At 39.1% G+C, this 24,879-nt stretch overlaps 1 protein-coding gene across 1 annotated transcript; it reads left to right on the forward strand.

Annotated features, from left to right (window-relative positions):
- The first annotated feature begins 6 nt into the window (after positions 1-6).
- On the forward strand, positions 7-24,650 carry BAIAP2L1 (BAI1 associated protein 2 like 1). The gene is made up of 12 exons (XM_017734142.1): positions 7-34; positions 14,166-14,227; positions 14,319-14,390; positions 14,720-14,857; positions 15,969-16,121; positions 16,578-16,727; positions 17,486-17,636; positions 18,747-18,954; positions 19,255-19,332; positions 19,667-19,832; positions 23,304-23,344; positions 23,883-24,650. The coding sequence occupies exons 3-12, from the start codon at positions 14,385-14,387 to the stop codon at positions 23,956-23,958; spliced, it is 1,167 nt and encodes a 388-aa protein (XP_017589631.1). The 5' UTR covers positions 7-34; positions 14,166-14,227; positions 14,319-14,384; the 3' UTR covers positions 23,959-24,650.
- Positions 24,651-24,879: the final 229 nt, after the last annotated feature.

Here is a 24,879-nt window from a genome sequence, read left to right on the forward strand (position 1 = left end):
ATATCAGCAGATTCTCCAGTATCTAAAGAATTAGGTAAGTGAAAAGTAATTTTTTAAAATTACTTCAAAATATAAACTTTATTTTTGCTTTCCTGCTGGCAGTTCACCAAACGAATGTGAAGTAGATAGGGATGAGTAAAAGTATGTTCTACTCTTATATAACAGGCGTGGAAGGGATCAGATGCCTTTAAGGCATATTATTTCTCAAGACACTTACAATGTTTTGACAAAATCACCTTTTTTTCCTCCTTTTGTGAATATGTATCTGCATATGCATTCAAAAGCATGTATTTTTAAGCTCATATAATTCTAAAATAAATACAAAAGTATGTATCTTGATTTTGAATGCAGAGGTGAAGGTTGAAATACTTCTGCAACAGAATATTGGTATGAGGAGTCCTAGTGTACAGCAGCAGTTTTAGAACTAAAACAATTTTCTGGTTGAGTGTCATTGTGAAGGGTTCAGTTTTACTTCACTACTTTTGATCAAATGTATCACTAAAAGTTCTCAGGTACATTTATATTTATTTCCTACTTGAGCTTTTGAAAGAGAAACTGTAGGCTCAAAGATGGATTAATTTTACATTAATAGAAATCCACTTCAAGTTCTGTACTTTCCCAAAAACAATTTCTGAATGTTTGAAAGATCAGCAGCAACACTTGCCCTTGACAACTTCACTTTTGTAGGTTGAGCAGTATAATTGCAACACTGGGCAAAGGAGTACAAAATATTTGTAATATTTCTGGCAAAAGATTCTCAAGTCACTGCAAAAGAAAGAACTGGGAACTATACTGCAAAGAAGAAACATTTGCTTAATGCCTTCATTTGCTTTTTGACAAAAATAACTTGATGACGTGTCTTGCCTCTGAACTTTTGATTTTGGGCAATGTAGGACTCTTCCAGTGATGTAACTTGCATCTCCTGCTGTAACTCACAGTATTTTGTTAATTCCGCTGATTACAAAGGATGGGTTTAGCAATTTTTTTTTCACAGCTCTGGAGAAGTAGAATTGAGGGGACAGACTCCTCTTGAAAGGTGGCCACTGGTTTCTGTGTGGCTGCCTACATTTTTATGGCTTGTCCTGAAACCACTCATGGGTGAGTGTTAACGTCTGTGCCGAGGGCTGGGAGAGGCAGAACAGCAAACAGGGCAGAGCAAACAGTCCCAGCAAGCAGCTCCCTCTGTTTGCTCTGCAGGCTGTTTACAGAAAGCAGAGCTGCTGCTGTCAAACTGTGGAACAACAGCTAAAAGAAATGGCTGTGCAGAGTCTTAGGAAATCGCAGAAAATGCACAATTTCAGTTTTTGCAATCAAGCGCTTGGGCAGATGCATGGAAGCAACTGATTTATGACTTGTCAGGGGGGGACATTTTCTGCTTGTTTGGAAATATTATTATTATTGGGTAATCTTCTGCTGACTTCTGAAAATAACTGGTTTTCCCTATTGTTTGGGACAATACAGAATTGTGATTGAAAACATACTTTTGTTGAACTATGAATTCCATCCTGCAATTACAAATCTTTTTCAAGATACACCATATTGAGAAAACACAGCCTTCTTCCCTGCTTTCTGTTCACCTTCTGCTTTAACTGTTACTGCAGAAAAATCTATTCTTCTTAAGGCAAACAGTAACTCTGGATTTCTTCCAACGTACTCTCTGATGGAATACTTAATTTAGAGATAAGGAAAGTCAATGAATGCTGGAAAAGGCATGATAATGTGGCTAGGAGTCTGTGACAGATCATTTGCATTTTCAAGAAGAAGTCTTTCTTACAAGTTCTGAAGCTGGGCTACAATATTGGACTATTTACCACAAAAATATGATACACCCATGTGTCTCCAAAAGTATCTGCTTGAAAAGAAAAGTATTTACTGTACACTCGTGTGTTTTAATAGCATTGCAGGGCATGCTGAGCAGTATGGGGTGTGTAAGGACAGATCAAACTTTGCCCATTCATGGCCCCTGTAACTCCAGGGGAGTTGCTGCAGCCACCTGTGCAATTGTCTCATCCATGAGTTCCTTTAGACTTGCCAAAAGACAAGTGATTGACCACTAGCAGCTCTATCATGCATAATACTTCTGTTATCTCTGCCAAATTAGAGGTGGTTTCACAGTTCAAAGCCAAACCTGCTGGGTGACCTAGAGTGTATTCACTGCCAGTGTGATGTAAAGATTTGTATCAAACCCACAGCCAATCCTTCCTTCTCATAAGGAAACACAGAACTGAACTTCTGAGATGAGACAGTGAAATGGACACCAGCTCCACAGCAGGGTAGAAAGAGAAATGCACTAGAAATAAAGGAGTTTTTTTTAAAGTAGAGGGTAGAAAGCAGAGAGGCTGGAGAAGTCATGGGGTAAAAAATCAAATAAAAATCAAGCCAGAAAATGCTTTCTTCTGTTGAATGAGATTGGAGCAGAAGAGGGAAATGAGAATGAAAAGGAAATCTGGATATTCCAGCTGATTCAGAGCTTTTGTACTAAGTATGTCTATCTTTCAAGTCTGGTTGAAGCTCTCTGAATCATTTTAATACAGAATAATTTAAGCAAATTGAGGAAGTAGAAGAATGTACTGCAGTCATAACACAATCCTTATGAATAAGGGATGAGTTGATTGAGTCAACATTCTTTCTAATTCCATATTTCCCTAAATTTCTGAGCTTGTAGTCCCTCAGACTTGGCTATGAGCATTTAAAGAACGGAACCTGAATTTGGTGGTTCAAGCTATTCTGCAATACAGAATTTGCATACCTTTTTTCCTAGGCACCTTTTGGAAATCCCTCCAGGAAGAAAAGATAAAAAACAAGAAACTGCACGTTTAAAAATGTTGAGATTTCATACTATTCAAATTTCAGCATACCACACCAGCCCAATAAAACGCTGTGTTTCAATAATGCACTAAACCAGTTCCACACAGACACTTCACCACGGTGTTAAAACAGTAACTTTCACATGTTGCTAATTGTTTTTGCCCTGCCCAAAACGCAAAGGCTTGTGAGGCTCTGTCACGTCGATTTTTAGTGCTTATAACTTAAATAAAATCTCCTCTAGTAACACAGGCTGTCTCTGTAGCCTTACACAAGGAATCAGGAAGTTATTTCCTGCTTGCCTGTGGAATACTGCTTCTCCTATCTTCCCAACTATCTTCTCCAGCACCTGCCAGTTATTGTAGCTACATCTCATTTTATATTGTGGGTGTAAAGTCCCACTTAGTTTGTTGTGTAGCAACGGTATCTACAGCAGTCACCCACAATTGCATTATGGGTCTGTACCCGGAGCTTATTGCTCAAGAACTAAGGAGTGTAAACTATTAATTGCTTGTCAAAATAGAAGAAGAAAGAAAAATATTATCTTGCATGGTCTTGATCAGTGGAACTAAACTGTAGAAGATCAGTATGTTAATAGGACAATCAGAGGAGACAAAATAGTCTTCCCTAATCTAACCAAGACTGATAATTTATTTAAAGATTACCCTGGTTTACAGGCTTGTTTTTTATAGTTTATGTATTGTGTTCTAACTTAATTTGAAGCAGGTATGCAAGAGCTTATGCTCATCTGCAGTCTAAAATGTAAGAATTTGGGAAGATTTGGGTTCCTTTCAGAAGGATTTTTTTTGTTAAAAAACCAGTACAAATGATCTGGAGAAGCAAGTCTTGTTCTTTATTGTGGCAGTCACAAGATAGAGAGAGGTGGGGAGAAAACTCCAAAACTTCTCATGGTGCACAGAGGATGTGGAATTCTTTCCTGACAGAGGGTGAGCCCTGAACTTGATGTTCCTCTCAAGCACAAAAGAACAGACTGTTCTTCAGGTTAAAATACGGGATTTGAACACATTCACAAAACACTTTTGCCCATCAAGTGGTGTAATTTTAAAGGTCTCCACAACTTTGTCATGTTTTGCCAAATACAAAATCTTGTGGTATAGTAATACCACTTTATTTTACAGAGTAATAGATTGATTGCAGGAATTCTGTGATATGAATAACGGGGCAGGAGTTCTCTGTATCCATGTTTCCTTCTTTTGAGAGCCTTTATACTCCTCTGCAGGTAGGCAAATGCCTGTATTGGGGTAACTGAATGTATCTTTATACTCCTCTGCAGTAGGCAAATGCCTGTATTGGGGTAACTGAATGTTGGTTTGAGAGTCAAGGCTGATAAACCATCAGTCACAATAAACTAGTGATGGTTGATGAATAGACCTGCAGCTTATCCAAGAGTTGGCATTTCGTATCAATCTCTATCAAGTTTGATCCTTTGATAATCATGTACATTTAATACTAATAGAACCAGCAGTGTGAGGTTCAATTTGTAGAGGGTTGTGATTTTTTTTTTTTTTTTTAGTGATAACCACTTTATTTCAGCTTTGCAACTAAGAGAAACCCTGTGGGCTTTTCTTTTTCCTCATTATTTCCAGAATTAAGAGAATTTCTGTATCAGAAACTGTGTGCTTTAAGTGTTCAGCTCATACAGGAAAGAATTTGGAACTAAATTGGAAAATTCTAATTTTGCTAAAAAGGACATACCTACTTGCTGAAAAATTTCTGATCAGGCCATAATGTAAAGCAGTACTTTCTTTTTAAAAGATTATCTTGCAAGTATTTATTATTCAAAACTATCTATTTTCTTCCTGTTTAGCAAGCAAAATTGCCACTTGATTGGGTACTTGTCAGAACTATAGGTCTGGGGTTTTAATTCTGGGATATAGCACTTGTGTCACTCTCACTAGTGGGAAAACCAAGCAGAAAAAGAGAAAATTCCATAGTTTAGGATGAATGCAGCTAGCTCTACTTCCATTTTTAAAAAAAGGGAGGAGGGAGAGTTGTTGGCTTAGTTTAACACATATACATTGACCCTGTCAGCTGGAATCCTATTGCACTTAGAAAGATGACACCTTGCACTCTTCCCTTCTCTGGCTCATTTCAGCTGGACAGGAGAGCTCTGTCGTCTTTGTCCACCTTACTGCATCCGTGTCGTCTCTGTAGAACCTCTGTGCTACCTTTGGAATAGATTGTGTTGGATAGAAAGGAAAGAGAAGTGTGCCAGCAGCTGCAGAACCTTACACACCTCATCTGGTGGAAACTTCTGGGAAAGCAGCTTAGAGGCTGCAGTTTAAGTAGTTAGAATCAGGCCAGCTTTTCCTATGGAGCATTAATAAAAGAGTCTTCTACTATATTTATAATGGAATTTCATTTGAAGAAGCCACTCCACTCGTGTGCTCTAAAAGGAAACTACACAGAGAGCTGCCTTGAAAGGGAAATGCAAAGTATTTGTGGGCTATTACAGGAATGAGGTTTTGTATCTTCCAAATATATATTGTGTATTCTGGGCTTGTGCCATGCTTGTCTGCTATAAGAAAGGTGGAAGGAGATGAGCCAGTCTTGGGTGTAAGTTCTGTAATATTTTTCTGATAGAATATAAACCAGAAATGCTACTTTCGAGAAACACAGTGAACAAGAGGTGGGTTTGTTACTGAACATAAAGAATGTGTCTAAAAATGAATACTGCAGTTTGTTCTTACAGAACTATCCAAAACAAGTCTGTTCTGTACACAATTATATTGTTGTAAATTTTGTTATGAAGACTTCCAGGTAAGTTACAAATTTTCTGGTTCTAGAAATAGCTGATGGGAGGAAACAGACTATGAAAATACACAAGGCATTTGGGATCAATTACAGTAACACCAGGGAAGGAAAGAAGACAGATATTCACATGATTTCAGTGATACTTTTCCAGCTATTTTTTCATGTTAAGTTAGATAATAGGTTATATTTTTCAGTCAGTTTTAATATTTTATTCCTTACCTGCCCCAGCCTTACAGCACCCTATAAACTGAAGCTGATTCCCCTGTTTTCAGTCAGTGATAAGATAGGGAATAACAGTCCTGTGAGTCTGTAGGGTGTGTAGGGTGTAGGTCTGTAGGGTGGCTGTCTGATGCAGTGTGGTGGTGATGGCACCAGCACAGGTGTCTTGGCACCTGCAGCTGTAGGAGCACCTGCTTGTGTGCCATGACTCTGGGCTTCAGCACAGAAACCCTTAATGGTACTGGTGAGCACACACCCTCCAGGGAAAAATACATATTCAAAACACCTGCAGTGAGCAAGACTTGATATCTTCGTGCTGTGCCTCAAAGGCCTGAGACAACAGTGAAGGGAATCCTTAAAGAATTTCTCACTATACTGGAACACATAAATTCCACTCGGGCCTCACACACATCTTTCATCTTGCAGTGGGAACCCTGGGAAGGACACCCTGGACCTCACCTGCGTGTCCATGCAATCTTTCCTAGGTTGTGGCTAGGTCTGGCTAGGCAAGAGTAATTCCAGGCCCTCTGTGTGCACACAGCTGTGTGCTCCCCCCAGTTCTGAGCCCACCCAAACACGGTACCAGCACCAGGGGCCCGTTCAGGGCAGGAGGTTGTTCTCTCTCACATCTCTAAGCTCAGGATGCTGAGCAATCACAGCCTTTCCTCACCACCAGCCCCAGGTGAAATAAGCCTGAGAGCTGCTGTCGAGAAAATGTACTTGATTGTCCTCTCAGTGAGAGAAAAAATGGAAAGTAAATGACAACTTTGTGAAGAAAATAAAGCCGTATTTTAAACCAGCTTGTAAATCCTTTAGTGAAAGTCTAACTGTATTTATTCAAAATAATCCAGTGTCCATCGCAGATGTCACTACCAGTCCCAGGGCGCAGGGCAGGGAATTAAAACCAATTGTCTTGGACTTCTGAGAAAGAGACTTTTATCAAAACTTGCGACTCAATTTGGGTGTGGGGTTTTTTGGTTTGGGTTTTTTTTGGACACTGCTAAGACTGTGAAACTCAGTGGCAGTTCCAAAATGCTGTAATGAAAATTGCAGTGGCTGCTTGTGGTTTATTGCATTTCATGTTACATATATAAAGATAATTTAAATATATACTTTCTCTGGTACTGGAAACCCATTAAAACTTCAGCTTTTGCAGGTTAGCATGATTTGTTTGTTCCAGTCCTGCTGTAAAACAGAGATTAGCTCTCTTGTATGATCTTCCTTAACTAATCTCACTAAAACCAGCAGGGTTTCATCCAGGCAAGTTCAGGCTTGTGCCTGTATTGTAACTTGCTTTCTTTTCACCTGGCTTGTGTGAGGATTACGAGTCACTGCACAGCATTGCAGCTCAGGTATGAAAAGCTGTGATATACAGGGCTTCCAAGGCCCTATGAAAGATGAGTCTCTGACATATAAACCTTAATATATTCTGGGTTTACATGATTGGGGGGAAAAAAAAAATGCCTGAAGCAGACTTCATATATACTAGTAATGGAGTAACAGGTGGAACAACAAGTTTGTAATTTTTCATGCATTATTTACATGGCATATGCTTTTCCTTTCCTTTTTTAACATGAAAATTTAGTTTCTGTGCTTACCAATCATCTGTGACAAGCTGAATATTTCGTGTTAATTAACATCTGTTCAATGATATAGTATGTTTAAAAAAAATTCTAATCTCTGAATTTTTTTGACTAAGAGATCAAAACATCTTGGGAGAAACGGGGAAACCAGACTGCAGACTGAACTCTGCTGAATCTGCAGTAAAGTCACATTCCTCTTTAGAATGCAATGTGAGCTAATGTTTTTGTTCCATTTAAAACAGGAAAAAAATAGGAGTATCACCCCAAGAACAAACTCAGAGTAACTGGAAATCGTAATGGTCTTGTTAATGTCATAAATATTCACTCTTGTCTGGCCTTATGTGGGAATAGCTAATGGATTAGCAGTTCATTGCCCACTTTATAGCATGGTATGAATTGTGTAGTACTTTCTAAAATCACCTGTGTCGAGCTGAAAGAATTTGGCTGGATAAATACAGAGGCCGAAGTTTTAGGCTTTTTTGGGTTGGGTGGTTTGGGTTTTTTTCACTTGAATAAGATGATAATTTGACTGTGGTCAAGCTAGAATACATTCTTCCCTCTGGAGCCATATGAGGAACACAGCAGGGAAGTCTGTGAGAAGGAGCAAGAGGAGCACTGGGAGTTCATCAGTTCAAACACCATCAGTGCCCACGTCACTGAATTAGCAACAGTGTCCTGCACAATCCTATTTATTGCTTACTGGTCTTGTCTGGACATGGGGCAAGATACCTAGACTACTTAGGCATCTTGCAGGACTGTTTATCTCTTTCGTATCAATGAGACTGTAAAGTAATTATTCATTTCCCTTAACCCTTAATCTGTTTTAAATTAACTGACTTATTTGCTTGCTATATCGCAGAAACATTTCTGTTGTTCACAGCCTTGATGAGAACTCTGCATATTTTAAAATTAATCTCAGAATGCCATTTAGAATGTGAAGTTCTCCTTGCTTCCGTTTTTATTTGCAGATTTTATTTATGTATGGTTCTAGCTGCCTCAAGGCACTGTATCTAGCATGTAGAGTGGACTCAAAACACTACTGTGCTTGAAAATCTCTTCCCCTTTTCTTGACTGTAGGCTTTATTCTTTTTTTTCTCTTCCCCTTCACCTTCTGCAGTCACCTTCACAAAATGGCACTGAATGGTCATGTGTCAATGCCATTTTGTAAAATGAACTACAGAGAGATTTACTCCTGACTTCCTATTCCATGTTCGCTCATGCAGTAAGGAAAGGCAGACTTGACCTAGTCCTATTGATTTATGTGCATATTACTGTTAATTCTACAGATGGGGGGAGTGTGTCAAAGCTCCCTGTCAAAGCATTCTGGACAAATTGTATCAGAAGGAAAGTGCAGTTAGAGCTGGGCAAGTTTTACATTATTTTATCCTTCTTTATGATTTTCTTCCTCCATGTTAAAGTCCATTGAAGCTTTTTGGTTTCTTTAAAGCATCTGTTGCACAGTTAAATCCTTCCTATCACAGAATGACAGATTTATCACCTTTGAAGCTTAGCAGATGTTTCATTCAATCATATTTATTTGTTATACTGTATTCCTTTGAAGATTCCTATTTTACTACCTCCTGGGGGCTACTGTTTTCAAAGGACTTTGTTTCTAACTTTCCCATGTCATAAATGCCTTTTTTTCTGGACAGAGGGTGACTTGGAGGAAAGAGTATCATGCCAGCAATAGCATCTAATAACACACTTGGACGATACTGTCTCCATGTGCAGCTTTGACTCAGCCTTTCATTCTCTTGTTTAATATAAATAATTATGTGGCTTCATCTCTAAGACACAAAGTTAATCAACCTGCCCTGAATACAAAACAGGACAACAGAAGGTAAATAAGTGATACAATTAAGCATTTTGCCTGTTCCCAGACATCTAAGAAAGTCTCACTATTAAGAGACTTGAAATATTTCAAGAGCAACTTCCTCTAAATAAAACAAAATTGAAGTATATTTCAAGTAAGATGATGCAATTAATACTTTTATTGATTTTAATTTAGCTATTTGGTGTTTTAAAAGTTTAAGTGATTTTGTTGGTAGCTGTTGATACTTGTTTCTATGACAGAACTCTATTGATTGAGTTCCATTTTTGTTTCTAACTTGAACAAATTCTTCTAGACTTCGCAAGAACAGTCAACACAAGATGAAAATGTAAATAACCTGAACAATCAGCCAGTGCAAACAGTGAGGTTGAAGTGTAACTGCTGCAGAAGTTCTGGCCTTACAATGAGTATTTCTGATAGAAATTGCTTTCCTTGATTTTCATCTCCTGGGAAGACAGCTTTTCAAGGATGTCTCCTTGTTCAGGGGATGCTGTATATGGAGAAATGAGTGTTGCACCCTTTGGGCTCATTATTTTTTTTTTTAAACAAAACCAATATCATTAATGGAATTCTAGTCTGTATTACGTTCTCAGTAGAAAATATAGATACAACCAACAGCCTTGGTTAAGCTTAAAAGTATTCCACAAATTCCTAAAGTTTTGTCTTAAAAGATCTTTCTATGTGTGCACTGAATCTATTTGAAACTGAAACAAATTTACCATGGAACTATTACTGTTCATGGTCCTGTATCAGATTATAGCTGTATTATGAGACATGGTTTCAAGAACTGCATATGAGAAATGTTTAATTTTTTAAGTCATTTAAGATACTTGAGATGTTCCCCCAATATCCTTTTCTGAAAGAGATTGTTGTTTCCCTTCCCTACAGTGCACCTCTAAGGTAATAGCAAAATATCAGAGCAAGTATCTGTGAACATCTACAACTACTTTTTTGTTTTCTAATCAAAGTGTGAATATTTAACGTACACCTACTTTATTAAGCCACAAAGATTTCATGTTCAGGGTGTGGGGAGATAGAAAGCAGAAAAAATGTATTTTTGAGACAAGTATTTGAATAGTTATGTTTATCATCAAGACCAGGGTTTGGGGTTTATTAATTCATTGCATAATATGATGCCTAAAACTGGTTCAAGTTTACAGGATGGCTGCCACAAATTGGACTTAAGTGGCCTGTTATCATGTGCTCTGGTCATGTCATTATGTTTGATAGGTTTGGGGTTTGCCAGTAAATGATGATGAGGTTAATATTTGGTTATCAGGTATTATGAGTTCGCATATATAAAACCTGATCAAGAGCAGCTTTAATATATAGCAGAATATTTTAATTGATGTGAGAAATACATGTTTGTCTTCACCTTAAGTAGTTTTGTCTACCCTTTTGCAAGAGCCTGGCCTTAGGTTATGCTGCCATTAATCCAGAGTAATCCACTGTCTTTCTTAGAGCTATTCTATAATTCACCATGGTGATTAAAATTCAAATATTATATTGAAGTTGGTCAATTTCCATTCTACTTGGACACTGTTCCCTTTAGGCTAGGGGTTGTTTTGTCTTTCCTGGATTAGTCTACAAAAACTTGTCTCCTTGGATAAATTAATTCAGGAGAACCATCTAAATGTGACTAACCCATTATCTTAAACTGGCTGTAAGGAAACATGGTATATGTTCCCTTCAAAAAATGCTCTCTATTTATTCAAAGTGCAGAATCTGATCTGTAATTTAAATCTTAATTGATCAGAATGTGGCTACTATGGATGGGCTCTTTTCATGTTTTGAATCAACACTTTGAAAGGGGAAATGAACTGGGTGAGCCGGTACATGTAGTGCCTGTGGATTCCTGGTGGCAGGGAGGAGATCCCAGTATAAAGTATGTGTATACACAAGTATAAATATGACTTTTGCCTGATGCACAGTACAGGGAGTCTCTGGTTGAGAGGAAAAGAAAATGCAATTAGGGACACAGTCACTGACATCTAACCACACTGTTTAAAAGTGTTCTGGAACACTCTAAAATAAACTCGTAAAATAATCCAGCACAAACCATTTAGAAGGAAGTGTAGTTTTCAAAGTTCTCTTCAGGACATGTTTTGGCAGTATTTTTTTGTAACAGAGATGAAAAAACCTGTTTCCAAGCAAGCACCCAAAGCCCAAAGACTGGAAGGCTGCAGTGAGTGTGAGACAAAAATAACCCCGTGTGCGCGTCAGGTTTTCCACTCGCGCCGCCCCAGGTGAATGGGTGTTTTATGGAGGCAGGCAGGGAGGGAGGGAGGCAGGGAGGGAGCTGAGTCAATGCCCAGCGTTGTTGGATGTCTGTCTGTGCTCGGAACGCTGGCGTTGCCAAGGATTAGCTCAGTGCTCTGCCTTGGCAGCCGCTGCTCAGAGCGGGGTTTTTACACAGAGGGAGAATAAGTTCGTTTTAAAAGCAGAAATCTATAAGGGTAATTATATTGAGGGCCATTCCAGTTCTCACCCTGAATTTCTGTAACTTCCTAAACAGCTTTCTAGTCTGTGTATGTAAAACCAAACAAACTTGGTAATTTTATTTGTATTTCTTGATATTTTTTCCTGCTTTCTTTTATCAACATTTTCCTTTTTAAGTTGTAGGTAAGTATTCACAAAACTCTTCTAACTTTAAAAGCCCATTACAGTCTCAAATGTATCTTTTGAGTTGAGTAGGTGAAACAGAAACAGCAGGGACAAAAGTGCCTTCACTTCTGGAGCCTTAAAATAACACTGCTCACCTCCGTTACTTCAAGTGTTTGTGTAACTAATCGTATTTACTTTTCTCTTGTACATGAACAACAAATTACTATAGCATCTCTCCCTTCTCACAGCATTCATATTGCTGTAGTGATCAGCAACTTTAAATATGAACAGAAAAAGCACAGCACTCTGTGGGCTGTACAGAACTCAGAAAAACTATACATATTTTAAAAAAAATAAAGCATTCCTCTGTCTCTGCCATCTCCCATCCTGACTGTGAATTCCTTTTCTTGCTGCTCAAGGGGTTGTCTGTTCTCATTGTACTCAGATTCTTTCCTCTCAGTGTCTGCAGTCTGTTATGCAAAGAGAGGTAGGGGTGGGCACTGGAGCACAAAGAGGGATTCCTGAAAAACCAGGAGAGATGTGTGTTTCTTCCTGTACCACCTGATGTTTCCCCATAAACAACAATGCAAACCCACATTTTATATGATTTAGTTGAAGATCTGCTGTGTTATAGTGCTTCACAGGAGATGTGGTTCTCATTTCAAAGAAACTAGGATTTTGAGATTATGTGACTGGAAAATGACAAATCAGAAGGGAGGAAGGTGGTAACACATACCCAGGAACATGGGAATGCTTCTACCTTCTGTGAGAAGGTTACCAAGTCACCTCCCTGCACTATGGGGAGACAGGCTTGGATGTCTGTGCATTTCTTGGATGAGAAAGGAGAAGATGAGAAGGTTCTCATCAAGTTTTGTCATTTATTGAGCCAAATTTTTTAATTACCGGCATCTTTTGGGAGCTTTCCTGAGCAGCTGAAGGATCTGAAGCACTTTAGGATGATATGTCTTTGCTGACTAACTCAGGGGTTCTCAAAGTATATGGATGGTAGAAAACATCATACACTGGCATGTTAATGCATCCTTTCTTTTTTAACCCGAAAAAAGGAAACTAGAATTGCGTAAGATGGCAAATAGGAGGGACACACAGTCCCATGCAGTGACTGCCAGTGGCAGGCATTGCAGTGCAGGAATTACAGAACTGTGGTCACTCTGCAGCCCTGCCTGTGCATGAAGACAGCACAACTGCAGGTACCTGTGTGGCAAATCCAGGTGGGACAGCTGCAAGGGGGATTGAGGGATACAAGGATCACTGGAGGAGGCGTCCCAGGGAACAGCTGTTGAACTGAACCTGCCAGTGCTGCCATGCAAATGGAGTGCCAGGAAAACACATCTCTAGTCAAGGTTTCCACATGCAGCCCAGTTTGTGGATCTGACTGTGGTCCTGGCACTTTGGTAGTGGCTCCTGGCCAGGAGCTGGTAACACTGGACTGATCTGATTTGGGTGAAATCAAACTGGGTCCTTCCAGCTGCTCCCCTCAGCAGTGTGTTGCAATCTCCCAGACGGGGCTGGCACTCACCCAGTGTGCCCGTGCCAGAGCATGGAAGGGAGTGGGGATGATGTGGCCATGAGCAGCAGGCAGGGTGATGTGGCTGGCTGCAGGCAGGGCAGCACCAGCCCACAGTTTACACTGCTTTGCACATACAACCACACCCAAAAGATTGAGGGATGTTTCCTCTATATCCTCCTAAAGCAAAATGGAACAGTTCAGCTTTCAACTGCTCACGGTTCAGAGTGAGGGGTGTAAGTTTGTGCTGGAAGACAGCAGAGCAGAAGGGGATAGTCAGGGCTTCTTGTGAGGATGCTGAGGAATCTGCTTTGCCTTGGCTGTTGGCTAATGCTGTACAGGTGGGAATTCATGTGTGGATCAGGTCTGTTTTAGCAGGTGTGCTGCCAGGGAACTGAAAGGTTCCTTTGTTGACTCTGAAGGTGCAGTAACTTAATAATTGAAGTTTAATTTTCAGACTAAGAAATGGGTAGCAGCTATTTGGGTAGTAACAACTTGTGTGCTATTCTCTGACTTGGCATGAAAAGAGGCTGTTACTAAACCAACAGGAGCTATTCTGGAGAGAAGGAAGTATTTATTATGTCCCTTTTGCATAACAATGCATGATTAGTTCTTCTATCACTTATGAACTGCTTGGTTTGTCTGTGGCCAGAGTGAATTATTTATTTCAGCTGCTGAGATGAGCAACAGCAAGATATTTTCTGTCCCTCTTAAATATAACCATTAATGAGTATATTAGTTAAATGTATTTTATTACTGCTCTGTGTTAACTAACTTCAGAAGTCTAAGAAAGAAACCAATATGGTTGTATGTTTATCAACAGGCCAAGTTCTGGTAGAAATCTCAAGAACACACAAGAAACTTAATGACAGTCTAGAGGAGAGTGTAAGTTAAATTATTTCTTCTAATTAATTCTGCTTGTGAAATTATAAATTACTTTTTCCAATTTTTAATAACCCTTAATTTGTTTTTAAAGTTCAAAAAATTTCATAAGGAAATTATATCTGAACTGGAGAAGAAAACAGACCTGGATGTAAAATACATGACTGTAAGTACATTCAATTCTAAAACTCCTATTTTATTTGTGTATTGCTAGTCAAAGAATTTTTTGAGACATTGTTTCCCAAGATTTAATTAATTGATATGAGCTTTAATAGAAATGAACTTTAGATATCTAAAGATGGCCAAAATTTTCATGCTTAATTTAAGTTAAAAAGGGAACCCTTGTATAACTTCATAGCTCCTTAAAACTACAGCAGTTGCTGAACTCATTTGGTGTGTGAGAGAGATCTCAGAGATCACAGTGATGCTTCTTAGTCCCTTACCCAGCTACCTGGCTGAGTGCATTATGAGATGATGTAAATGCTTTGATTGCAGGCAACTTTAAAAAGGTACCAAACTGAGCACAGGAGCAAACTGGATTCTTTAGAGAAGTCTCAGGCTGAGCTGAAAAAAATCAGAAGGAAAAGCCAAGGAGCGCGAAATGTAACGAAGTACGAGCACAAAGAAATGGAGGTCAGTGCGTTGTCTCTCGTTTCTTTCTCTGTATGAGAACTGGTCAAAAGGAAATGTTAATGGTTCCTCAAAGCTGATTCATATTAAAGGCACTCCTAGAGGTTGTACTGCAGCTGCAATTGAGCTCTCATTGCTCCACAGTACGTATTCAGAGATTTCTGCTCTGGTGCCTCGATTTTGTCCCCTGACCAATAATTGATTTTTTTTAAAGTACCTCTGTAACTACATCTTTATGCAGAGCTTTACACAGGGAGCCAGCTAAACTATGCAAATTCAGCAGAAACTTGCTACAGAGTAATTCCCCAAAGTAGGCAGTGCCAACTTGTGTTACTGCCTTTCCTACTGCCCTTAATCCAGCATTGCCATCTTGAGGTGAAATCCGAAATGGCAAGACACTGAAGAGAAACTGTTTTAAAATTAGTAAATCAGATTCTCATTGTCATGTGTCTCTCTGAAAATCCTTGCCTTTGATATATTTATTTGCATGAAACTTGTACTTCGTGCTGGCTTATATATTTTTTTCTCCTTATCTTTCTATTTTAATTTTCAAATAAAGCTTCATGTATAAACACAGTGTAGTAAACATAGGTAACAGTAGCTCCTATTTCTTACTGCCTATTTTTTAATCTACAATTGTAACAGTTGAAGGTTTTTTTAAGGTTCTGAGTCTGAGAGTTCATGGATTAGCATTTAATCACAGTTTAGCCATGAATCCTCATAATCTCAGATAAATATAGTTTAGTATTTTTAGTACCCCCCCCCCCCAAATGATTCATCACAGCTTTGTGTGAATAAATGCAGCTGCATTCAATAAATGCAGTGGAGCAGACAAAGGTCATTGGTCTAATTTGAACACACACCACACACACCCCCCTCACAAACCCTAAATAGGCTGTTGATTGCCTGTAGGGACAATACACATCTACCTGATGAGATCAGGGAAGTCAGATGTGTGCAGGAAAAGAGAGGGACTTAGAAGTAAGGCTACCCTATCCCATCCTGTCTTTCCAAAAACTTTTTCTAATTTAGAGTTTACTTAACTAATTGGATATAGCATCAAATAAAATTCAGAGGCTCTATGTGATTCTTTTTTTTCCCTTTTTCCCCTCAGTATTTGGAAACCGTGAGCTCTCGACAAAGTGATATTCAGAGGTTTATTGCAGAAGGCTGCAGAGAAGCTCTACTTGAAGAGAAAAGAAGGTTCTGTTTTCTGGTTGACAAGCACTGCAGCTTTACCCAGCACATGCACTTCTACCACGTTCAGGTCAGTGGTGTGAGTGTGAACAGAAATGAAACTCCTGAAATCCAGGCACACAGGAGATGTTTTGTACTTCCTGCAGCATGTAGACCAGACTGCCAGAAATAGCTAAGGAAGACTGAAGTGCCAGACGAGTGTTGTGATCAGCTCACAGGAAATGTTTACAATACACTATTCTATGAAATGTATTGTAGCAAAAATAAAGGGTCACTGAGACTTTTTAAAAATCATGTATTAAGAAAAAATGCGTGGACTAATCAGGTACTTCCAGTATGTGACCCTGCAAGAGAGTTGTTTTTACAACATCTTATTTGTTTCAAAGAGGTATTCCTTAGAAAAATCTTAGAAAATGCTTCCATTTTGCTGGCGTAAACATCTTGGTATAGTGAAAGTTAACCAGTAGGTTTGTGCAGTTTTATGAAGAAGCCTGTCTTTGACGAGTGTCTTTTAACTTGGATGCAGTGTGCAGACTTCCTAAAATCCAAGCTGCCGGGATGGGAGGAAATCTGTAGTGATGCCACCAAAGTGCCTGAGAAGGTCAGGATGATGATAGATGAAATCAGGACCCCTGGTTCCACCCCGGTGTCGGGAACGCCGCAGCCTTCGCCCATGGTAAAGAGAAATACCCTGGTATGTTGTTCCTTACGGTTGGGGGTTCTCTTCAGTGGGTGTGGAGTGGCTTCATGAGGTTCTGTTGGACCTCAGCATTTAGGATGGAGTCCACAGTGTATCTCAGCTGGAATATACTGGGATTGGGTATGGAACCAAAATCATTCAGCTGAAGCTCTGCCATGGGAAAAATACACAGTATAAAAGGGAGAAGCACATGTCCTAACAAGGCTCAGCTCTCAGTTGGGTGCCCAGGGCTTCTCCTGCAGAGCTCAGCCTCAGGGCTACTTTTGTTCCAACCATTCCATTTCCTGCATTGTTGTCTGTAAGTAATAATAATTACATACTCAGTAGTTCAATATAAACTTAAGCAAAATGTTATTTCTATTTTCTTTCCTTCTTCCCTTCATGATTATTAGCTTACTGGAGTACAGGTGAAATTCTCATTTCTGCCAGTTTGCATGTTGTGTCATCATCAGTTGTTAAATTTCTAAATGATTATAGTAAACTTCTAAACAAGAAAAATCTGGAGATAATCATGGTATTTGCAGAAAGAAAGGCTATTGTAGCCTTCCCACTAGCAAGTGTTTATCAAGCCTCTTACAAACCATCAATCAGCAGTTCCATAGGAATATGTGGGCTTTATGTCATGTTTAAATGTGTATCGTTTAGGAATATAAGCCTTGCTCACTAGAATTTAATCTTACAAAAAAGTTATTGCTGTCTCCTCAGTATTGTGATACTTGTTTTTGTGACTCCAGATTGGAAATGATTTTTATCCTCATCAAGAAAATGCATCCAAAGTGCCCCCGGCTCCCATGGGCAAGGCGTACACGAGCCCACTCGTGGATATGTTCAACAATCCTGCAACAGCTCCCAAAGCACCTTCTGAAAAACTAAATCACTCAGCAGGTGAGTGTCCCTGCCCTGCAGACTGGGTAAGTATGAATGCAGCATTCAGAATTACCTCAGGGCTTCTCCTCTGCTACAATGATGTGAATTCCAGGATGTATAGAGGAGTAGGAAACGATCTTTACAAAGGATTTATGTAATTTACCTAACAGGACAGAGATGTGTTACAAGAGAATGGTTTGCAGTAAAATGCAGGTCAGGATAGGTGGTTTCTGTTTTAATCACTTTCTGTGTGTCACTGATTAACTCAACTTAACTGCTCTCATGGCTTCCAATGTTATCAGCAGAAGGCATTCCATAATTTTGAAAAGGATACATCTGAGTGTTTCAGTGCATGCAAACAAACATAAACACTCCAACAGTCTCGCTCTGGTTTCCTTTAAGGGCATGTAGCACTAAGGGAGGAATGCACATGGGACAAAATGAACACAATTTTGTAGTTCTTTTCCTGAAATTTAAAATCCTAGTAAGAATTGCTTCCCAAGTGTCTAATATATTGATTTTTTTTTCCCTTTCTGTGATATAGGACAGAACTAGGCCTAGATCACAGCATAAGAAATGCAGAACTCTTCAACGTGTAGTAGAAATTCCAGCATTTCTTCCTTAAAATTTTCTTCCTTGTATGGTCAAATAACACACAGTTTTAAGCCCTCCTTTATTTTTTTTTCTGATAAACATATGGTGTCTAGAAAGTGACAAGTATCTGCAAATCTCCCCAGTGCTGAAGCTGAGTGCTGAGGCACATTTGAAAGTGAAAGTTGGATTTTATACGCAGTTCCATTTTTTCAGAAGGGAAGATTTTCAAAGGCCTTTTACAGCTGTGATTGCTTAGTACTTTTCATGTCAAAAGAGGAAGAAACCAGTTAAAACTCACAGAACTTTTTATGCCTGTTCCATTTTATTATGCTGGGTGTGTGCATATAAAGACACATGCAGTTAAGAACTTCATGGTGATAAGAAACATTGGCAGTGAAAGTTGTCTAAGTACAAAGTCTCAGAACTCAGATTTGCACTTGAGTTTTCCTTTTATTTTTTTCCTCTCAGATTACTAATTGCATTTATTTATGTGTGTCTAATTTTTCTTTGGTTTTTTTTTTCTGTTTTTGACAGAGAATTCAGATGATGCCAGTTTGTCACGTTCAACTTCTGTTGCCACAGGCCTAAATATAATGAAAAGGCAAAAAGTGAAAACAATCTTCCCACACACTGCTGGAAGTAACAAGACGTTGCTCAGCTTTGCCCAGGGGGACATCATCACCCTGCTGGTGGCTGAGGAGAAGGATGGCTGGCTTTATGGGGAGCATGACACAACCAGACTGTAAGATAATCAGTATATTACCCACCCTGAACATGAAGTAAAAGTGTGTCTCAGCAGACTGTGTTAGCAGATGTTAGTAAATGGTTTTCCACCCTTTTTAGTGGCTGTCACTGACTAGGGACTCGGAGTCTCTCGCTAAGGAAAATCTCTGCACATATTTAGTTTTACACACTAATTTGGCATCAGAAATTGGTTCCTTCAAAAGTTAAATCTGTTTGCTGAGTCTATTGTTTTGTCCACTGCTGTATTTTGAAAGATCTTTCCAATTTTATATAATATAAAAGACTTCTCCCATTACAGAAAAGGATGGTTTCCATCATCATACACCAGACCACTGGATGAATCAACGGAAGAAAAGGCTTTTGCCCCAGTGCCAAGGTAACATTTTGGGTGGCACTTGCAGAAATGCCCAGATCTTCACTAACATTTATTTAAAACGTTATTTTTTGTGCTCATGTTCTTTAAGGTTCAGTAACATGTACAGAAAATACTCTAACAGCCTATAGTACAGTGCCTTAATTATGTTAATGTGTTTTTATGGTTACATACAGACCCAAGAAGTAGCTTTAACTCAGAGTCCCACTGACTCCAGGACACTGTACCCCATTACCAACTTCCAGCTCATGCACTTCTGTGCCTTCCTGGTGCTGCAGAGCAGTGAGAGATGGATTCTGGCACCTGAGGACGGTATTTGTTGGGTTCTGTCTTGCAGCCCTGCACCAATCCGAAGTGTTAGTTCTGTGAACCTTGTGGAGAAAGGGGAAGTTGTCCTCCCACCTCCAGACTACGTGGGGGCTTCGCAGACAGACAGACAGATGGACCCTGCCAAAGGTGCTGCTGTGAAATCTCCCCCTGACAGAGCGGAGCAGGCAGGCCCGGTGAGTGCCCGGGGCAGGGAATCCAAATGTTCCACCCTGCTCAGATGGGCTCTTCAACGGGGCCCTGGGATCTCCTACCTGACCTACCTGTGCTTGACTTCAGCCCTTTGTCCCAGCTGTCTTCAGGAATATTGGGGCTTTGGCATTTCAGTCCGTGCATCCCAACAGGAAGGGAGAAGAGTTGTTCAGGGATATAATTGACAGTAGCAGGAGACTCACTCTGTACAGCAGAACTTCTCAGCAATGGAACCTGTCAGACATGGAAAGAAATTCTCACAGAAAGCAGTACAAATCCATCATCTCCAGTGATTTTAGAGCTGTGGGGCACAGGGGATTTACAGCAGCATAAGCATGTGTACTTCTGTATGCTTCTGTATTCAGGAACCCCCTGAAAGCGAGTGCTGGGTTTGCAGCTGTGGCTGAGGGAGAGCTGTGCTAACTCCTGGCTGAATTCAGCAAAGCTCCAGCTGAGTGGAAATACATTTTTTATAAACAGATAATGCTATACAATGCTATTATTTCTGCTATCAAGGCAGCATTCAAACTGATTCAAAACGAAGACTAATCAAATTAGGCAATTTCTAGTTTTTTTCTCACTGCTTGTTTAAGTTTTTTGCTGATGTGTATCTAAGGGTGATGTTTTTGAGACTTTCTCCAAAAACCCTCTTGAAGCAGAGATGACATTTTGAAGGCAAAAAACCTAATTATATAAAATAAGGTTATCATTGCTAAACTTTGGGACACTGTACCAAAGTAAGATGCAAAGTTCTATTAGTCGGTGCCATGGGAAGCTTCAGGAATCAAAGAATCATACAGTTGGCTGCCAGTAGCTAAAAAAATGTGTTTTATTATTTATTGGTATGACTAAAATATTTTGTCTGTCAATATAACATCTAAACAAATTTTGGGATGACCTGCTGACAGATGTTTCTGCTTTCTAAGTCATCTGGTGAATCGTACAGTAGAAATTGAAGTGGCCTTTGTAAATTTGTGCTTTGTGCAAGTAAAACTAACTAAGAAATTTAAAAAGCAGAAACTGAAAGCTTGTTACACCACGTCTTGATTAGTGGTGAAAGAGTCCAAAGGATGACAATTTATAAAGGTATTCTGTGAAATGGAAAGGCACAAGGAAACAATGCCTGTCTTTAAAGAAACCTCCTCTCCTGTTCCATTTAAGTCTGCTTTTAGGATGTTGGGTACATGAACAGCATTTCTTACCTGGAGGTGTTGGGCAGTAGAGGGGTTTTTTTGCTATATTGGCAAGCAAAGAAAATGAACTGTGTTTAAAATAAGTAAGACGAGAAGCATTTGCTTAATAATAACCAAAATACAACTGCCAATACATCACTCTAGAACTCTAGAAAAAAAGCAGAAAACATGGGAAAGACAAGCATGGCATAAATTAGATAAATTGACAGTAACATGTGCATTTTAAACTATTATCTGCATTTCAGAAGTATGGAGAAATACAGAAATTTAACAAAGGGGGGAAAAAGGAATTATATTAATTTTGTTTCTTGAGGAATAGAGTGTTTTCAAAGCAATCTCTTTTGTAATCAAATCACAGACTTGTAGCTAGTTCTTAAAATAACAGGTTACCTCAATTTTACAAACATAAAAAATGAGAAAGGAAGAAAGAAAGAAAGTTAGTTAGTTTTTGCTGGAGACTTGTGAAGCTCCTCTGAGTCGGAGATCTTACCCCATTTCACTGTGAGTCATGTTTTGGGATATCTTTTTTTTCCCCACATAAATATTCCCATGGAAAAGATTTGCACTTTTCTGGGGAGCCCAAACAGTTTAATATTAGCATATATATTTGAATCCACATTCAAGTAAGTGGGTTTATTTCTCAGTAATGAGCCTTGTGGTGTAGGAAGTGTGTAGTTTGTGCAGTGATGTGTTTCTGGGACAGTGTTTTCTGTGAGGAATGAAGCTTTTCTGCTGCATGAAATGATTATCAAGAAATATGACCTAAATCTCAGTGTTCAGTCACTTTCAAAACAAGTATCTGGGAACTTCTAAAATGATTCTGACAACCAGCATCTATATTTTGACATATTTGTGGTTTTCATTTTTGAATGAAGAAGCCATGAGCCTTAGTAATGGTTTAAGGTCAGGATTTATACAGTGGCTCCCTTACCCTGTGCCTTGCTCTTGAGACCTGCAGGATCAACACAGCCTTCAAGTGTGATTATGTTCAAAGCCTTGAAGGTGCCAATCCAGCACGGAGAGTTCCGTGCCCTGGCACCAGGTGACTGACTAAAGAGCTTAAAAGAATTATGGAATAGGTGAAACGGTCTCAGGAGCCCTGCACTGTTCTGCTGTGGTCACTCCATTCTCAGAACAGTCACCTTAAGGGTTCTTTTGGTTTGTGGCATTAGGTCAGAGGGTTTAGGAATAAATTTAAGGCTCATGGACTAACGTTCCTGTTGAACCAGAAACCCAAGAGGAATGGCAGACCAGTCAGCTGGCAGAGCTCTAATGAGAGCAGCACAATCTCTTTGGAAGCCAGAATGGAAACTGATAGCTCCCTGATAGCTCCTAGGAGTGGAAAACAAATACATCTTTTTTGATAATCTAAATTTCCACAGGGGAAGCAAGATTAAAATAAATTGGAAATTCTGGAGTATAGAACAATAACCACTTTTGTTGAGGCACCTCCTAACTCACAGCAGCTGCTGTGACCCCATCTTAGGGCAACTGTAGAGGAGAGATGCTGCACTTACAACCAAGTGTTTGTTCCAAAGTCACTATTTATTTTCACTCTTGCAGAACTTCCTTGTCTTTCCTGCTTCCGTGCAAGTCCCCAACCCCCACGCCTCCATAGGCTTTGGAAATAAGCCCAGCATTATACTGGGCTGGCTTGTATGCTCATAGAGGATTTACAGACGTGTAAAACAGTCTGTCCACCAGGACTCCTATGCAGAAGCAGAAAATTATTCAAGGCATATTATTTTTGTTTCAGAATACACAGAAAAAGCAGCTCAGGATTTCAAGAAGGAAAGATGAGGAATGGTTCTTGCTAGTTAAATTGTTCATGCTATGCTACACTAAGTAATATCCACAATGGTATCAACTATTAAAAAAAAGACTTAGTCATTGAAATATCTTCGAGGAAGACTGGTGTTCAGTAAGATTTAATTTAGGCATTTGTTCAATTCTCTTAATTTTAAGGGCTAATTAGGCCTAATTCTAAGGTCTAAGTCTATTCACAACTGATGTACTTGAGCAATTTCACTGGAACCACAAGCCAAGATTGAGTTAAGAACCTGCTGAATGAACCTGCTGAAACCCAGCGTGCCTGGAATGGAAAGCCTGCCAGGCTTTGGTTCAGCACTGAAATTTGAAGTGTTAAAACCAAACTGGCCATATAGACTGGGGACAGGGTCTCCTTCCCTTGGCAGGACAGCGAGATCACCTGCAGGGTATTTCTGTAAATTCATGTAAATATCTTTTTTTTTTTTTTAACAGAAACCTGGCATGAATGGCATTATAAAACCACCTTTTCTAAGGTAAAATACTTCTACACTGATTTAGTTGTGTTGATTTTTATATTGGTTTCTTTTTATTTTATAGATTATAAGGGTAAATAAGGATGTTTATCATTAATTTCTCTGTGACCTTTCTCAGGCACTGCTAGAACAATATGGCTAAAATTAGTTGCACTTTCCTCAAGAGTGGCATCAAGTGCAGTACAATACACAGGCCCTTCTCAGAAAAACATGTTTCTCCAGTAGTTTGACAGGGAGCAGGACTTTTCTTTAACTGACTTTGAGGATTAAAAGCAAAAATCTTTGAAGACTGGGGGCTGTTTGAAGAAGTCCAGATGTGACTGGACATTAATTTCCCAAATTTCTGGATCACTGAAAAATGATTCTTCATATTAAACCTCATTTTAAAAATTCAAATTAAACTAAGAGTTGCACAGAATCCCTGAGTCTCAGAACCATAACTTACTGTTTGATGACAGCTTGGATGAAGGACCTGAATGAATAAATTTGGGGTTGGATTGCAGCCAGCCTTCAAGTAACTTTATGCATTTCTTTTCAGTGGAGAAAACCCCTTTGCAACAGTGAAACTCAGACCCACAGTAACAAATGACAGATCAGCACCGATTATCCGATGAACACACGGGCCAGACACGTGTGCTTCTTCCTTACCAACACCCACTTCCAGCAATGACAATTACTATCTCAACTTGTCCTAAAAATTTATTTAAATGTAATTACTGTACAATAGACACATGTTGGAATGGAGCTCTGATGTTTTTTTAAACCTGTAGTTTCTAATGAGGTAATTGCTTTGGGCTAGTGTTTGAGCACTTGGGCTTGATTTTACAGTATGCCTTTTTTTGTAGTAGGAATTGTGAAAATACTAGAGATAGTTTGGATACTCTAGTGAATCAGTGTAAGTAATAGCTCACAGAATCTTTGGCATTCATTACTTGGAAGCTGCAATGGTAAGTTCTAGAATATAAGCCTGCATATGCCACCTACTAAAGAAGACAACAGTGATTTTTTTTTTTCCAAACAGAACAATGTAACAACTGCCTTATTCCAGAATAGAGAATTGCCTGTATAAATGATTAGATGTTATTTTGTGTAAGAAAGATACCTTAGGTTATAAATAAATATTTATCCCCTTAAGAATAGAGAACTTGTAATGCCTTGCTTAATGTTCACAAATTTCAAGTGTCAACAGAAACTCATTTTCAGTCTAATGTTATACTGTCAACACATTCTTCAATGATAATTTTGTCTTTAAAAAGTGTTGTCAAATTTTAGTCTGATAAAAGGTCATAATAAAGCAGTGCCATGATTTTTTTCTCAAATGCCAATATAAAAATCTGCCTTTGAAAAGTTCCTCCATTACTGTAGCTTCCCCAAAAGGAAAACAGCTTAAAGTTGGAAAATTTTTGGTTAAGGAGCTGAGCAAAGGCCTAAGTGCTGGCACAGTGCAGTAGCTGAGTTAAGTGAAATTGAGCTTTTACCTTCAGCCACAGCAGAGCTGAGCAGTTTGTTACCTCAGGCTCAGATGTGGCAATTCC

The sequence above is a fragment of the Corvus brachyrhynchos genome, unplaced genomic scaffold (assembly GCF_000691975.1).
Source record: "Corvus brachyrhynchos isolate BGI_N302 unplaced genomic scaffold, ASM69197v1 scaffold5, whole genome shotgun sequence".
In the NCBI taxonomy this organism is placed as follows: Eukaryota; Metazoa; Chordata; class Aves; order Passeriformes; family Corvidae; genus Corvus; species Corvus brachyrhynchos.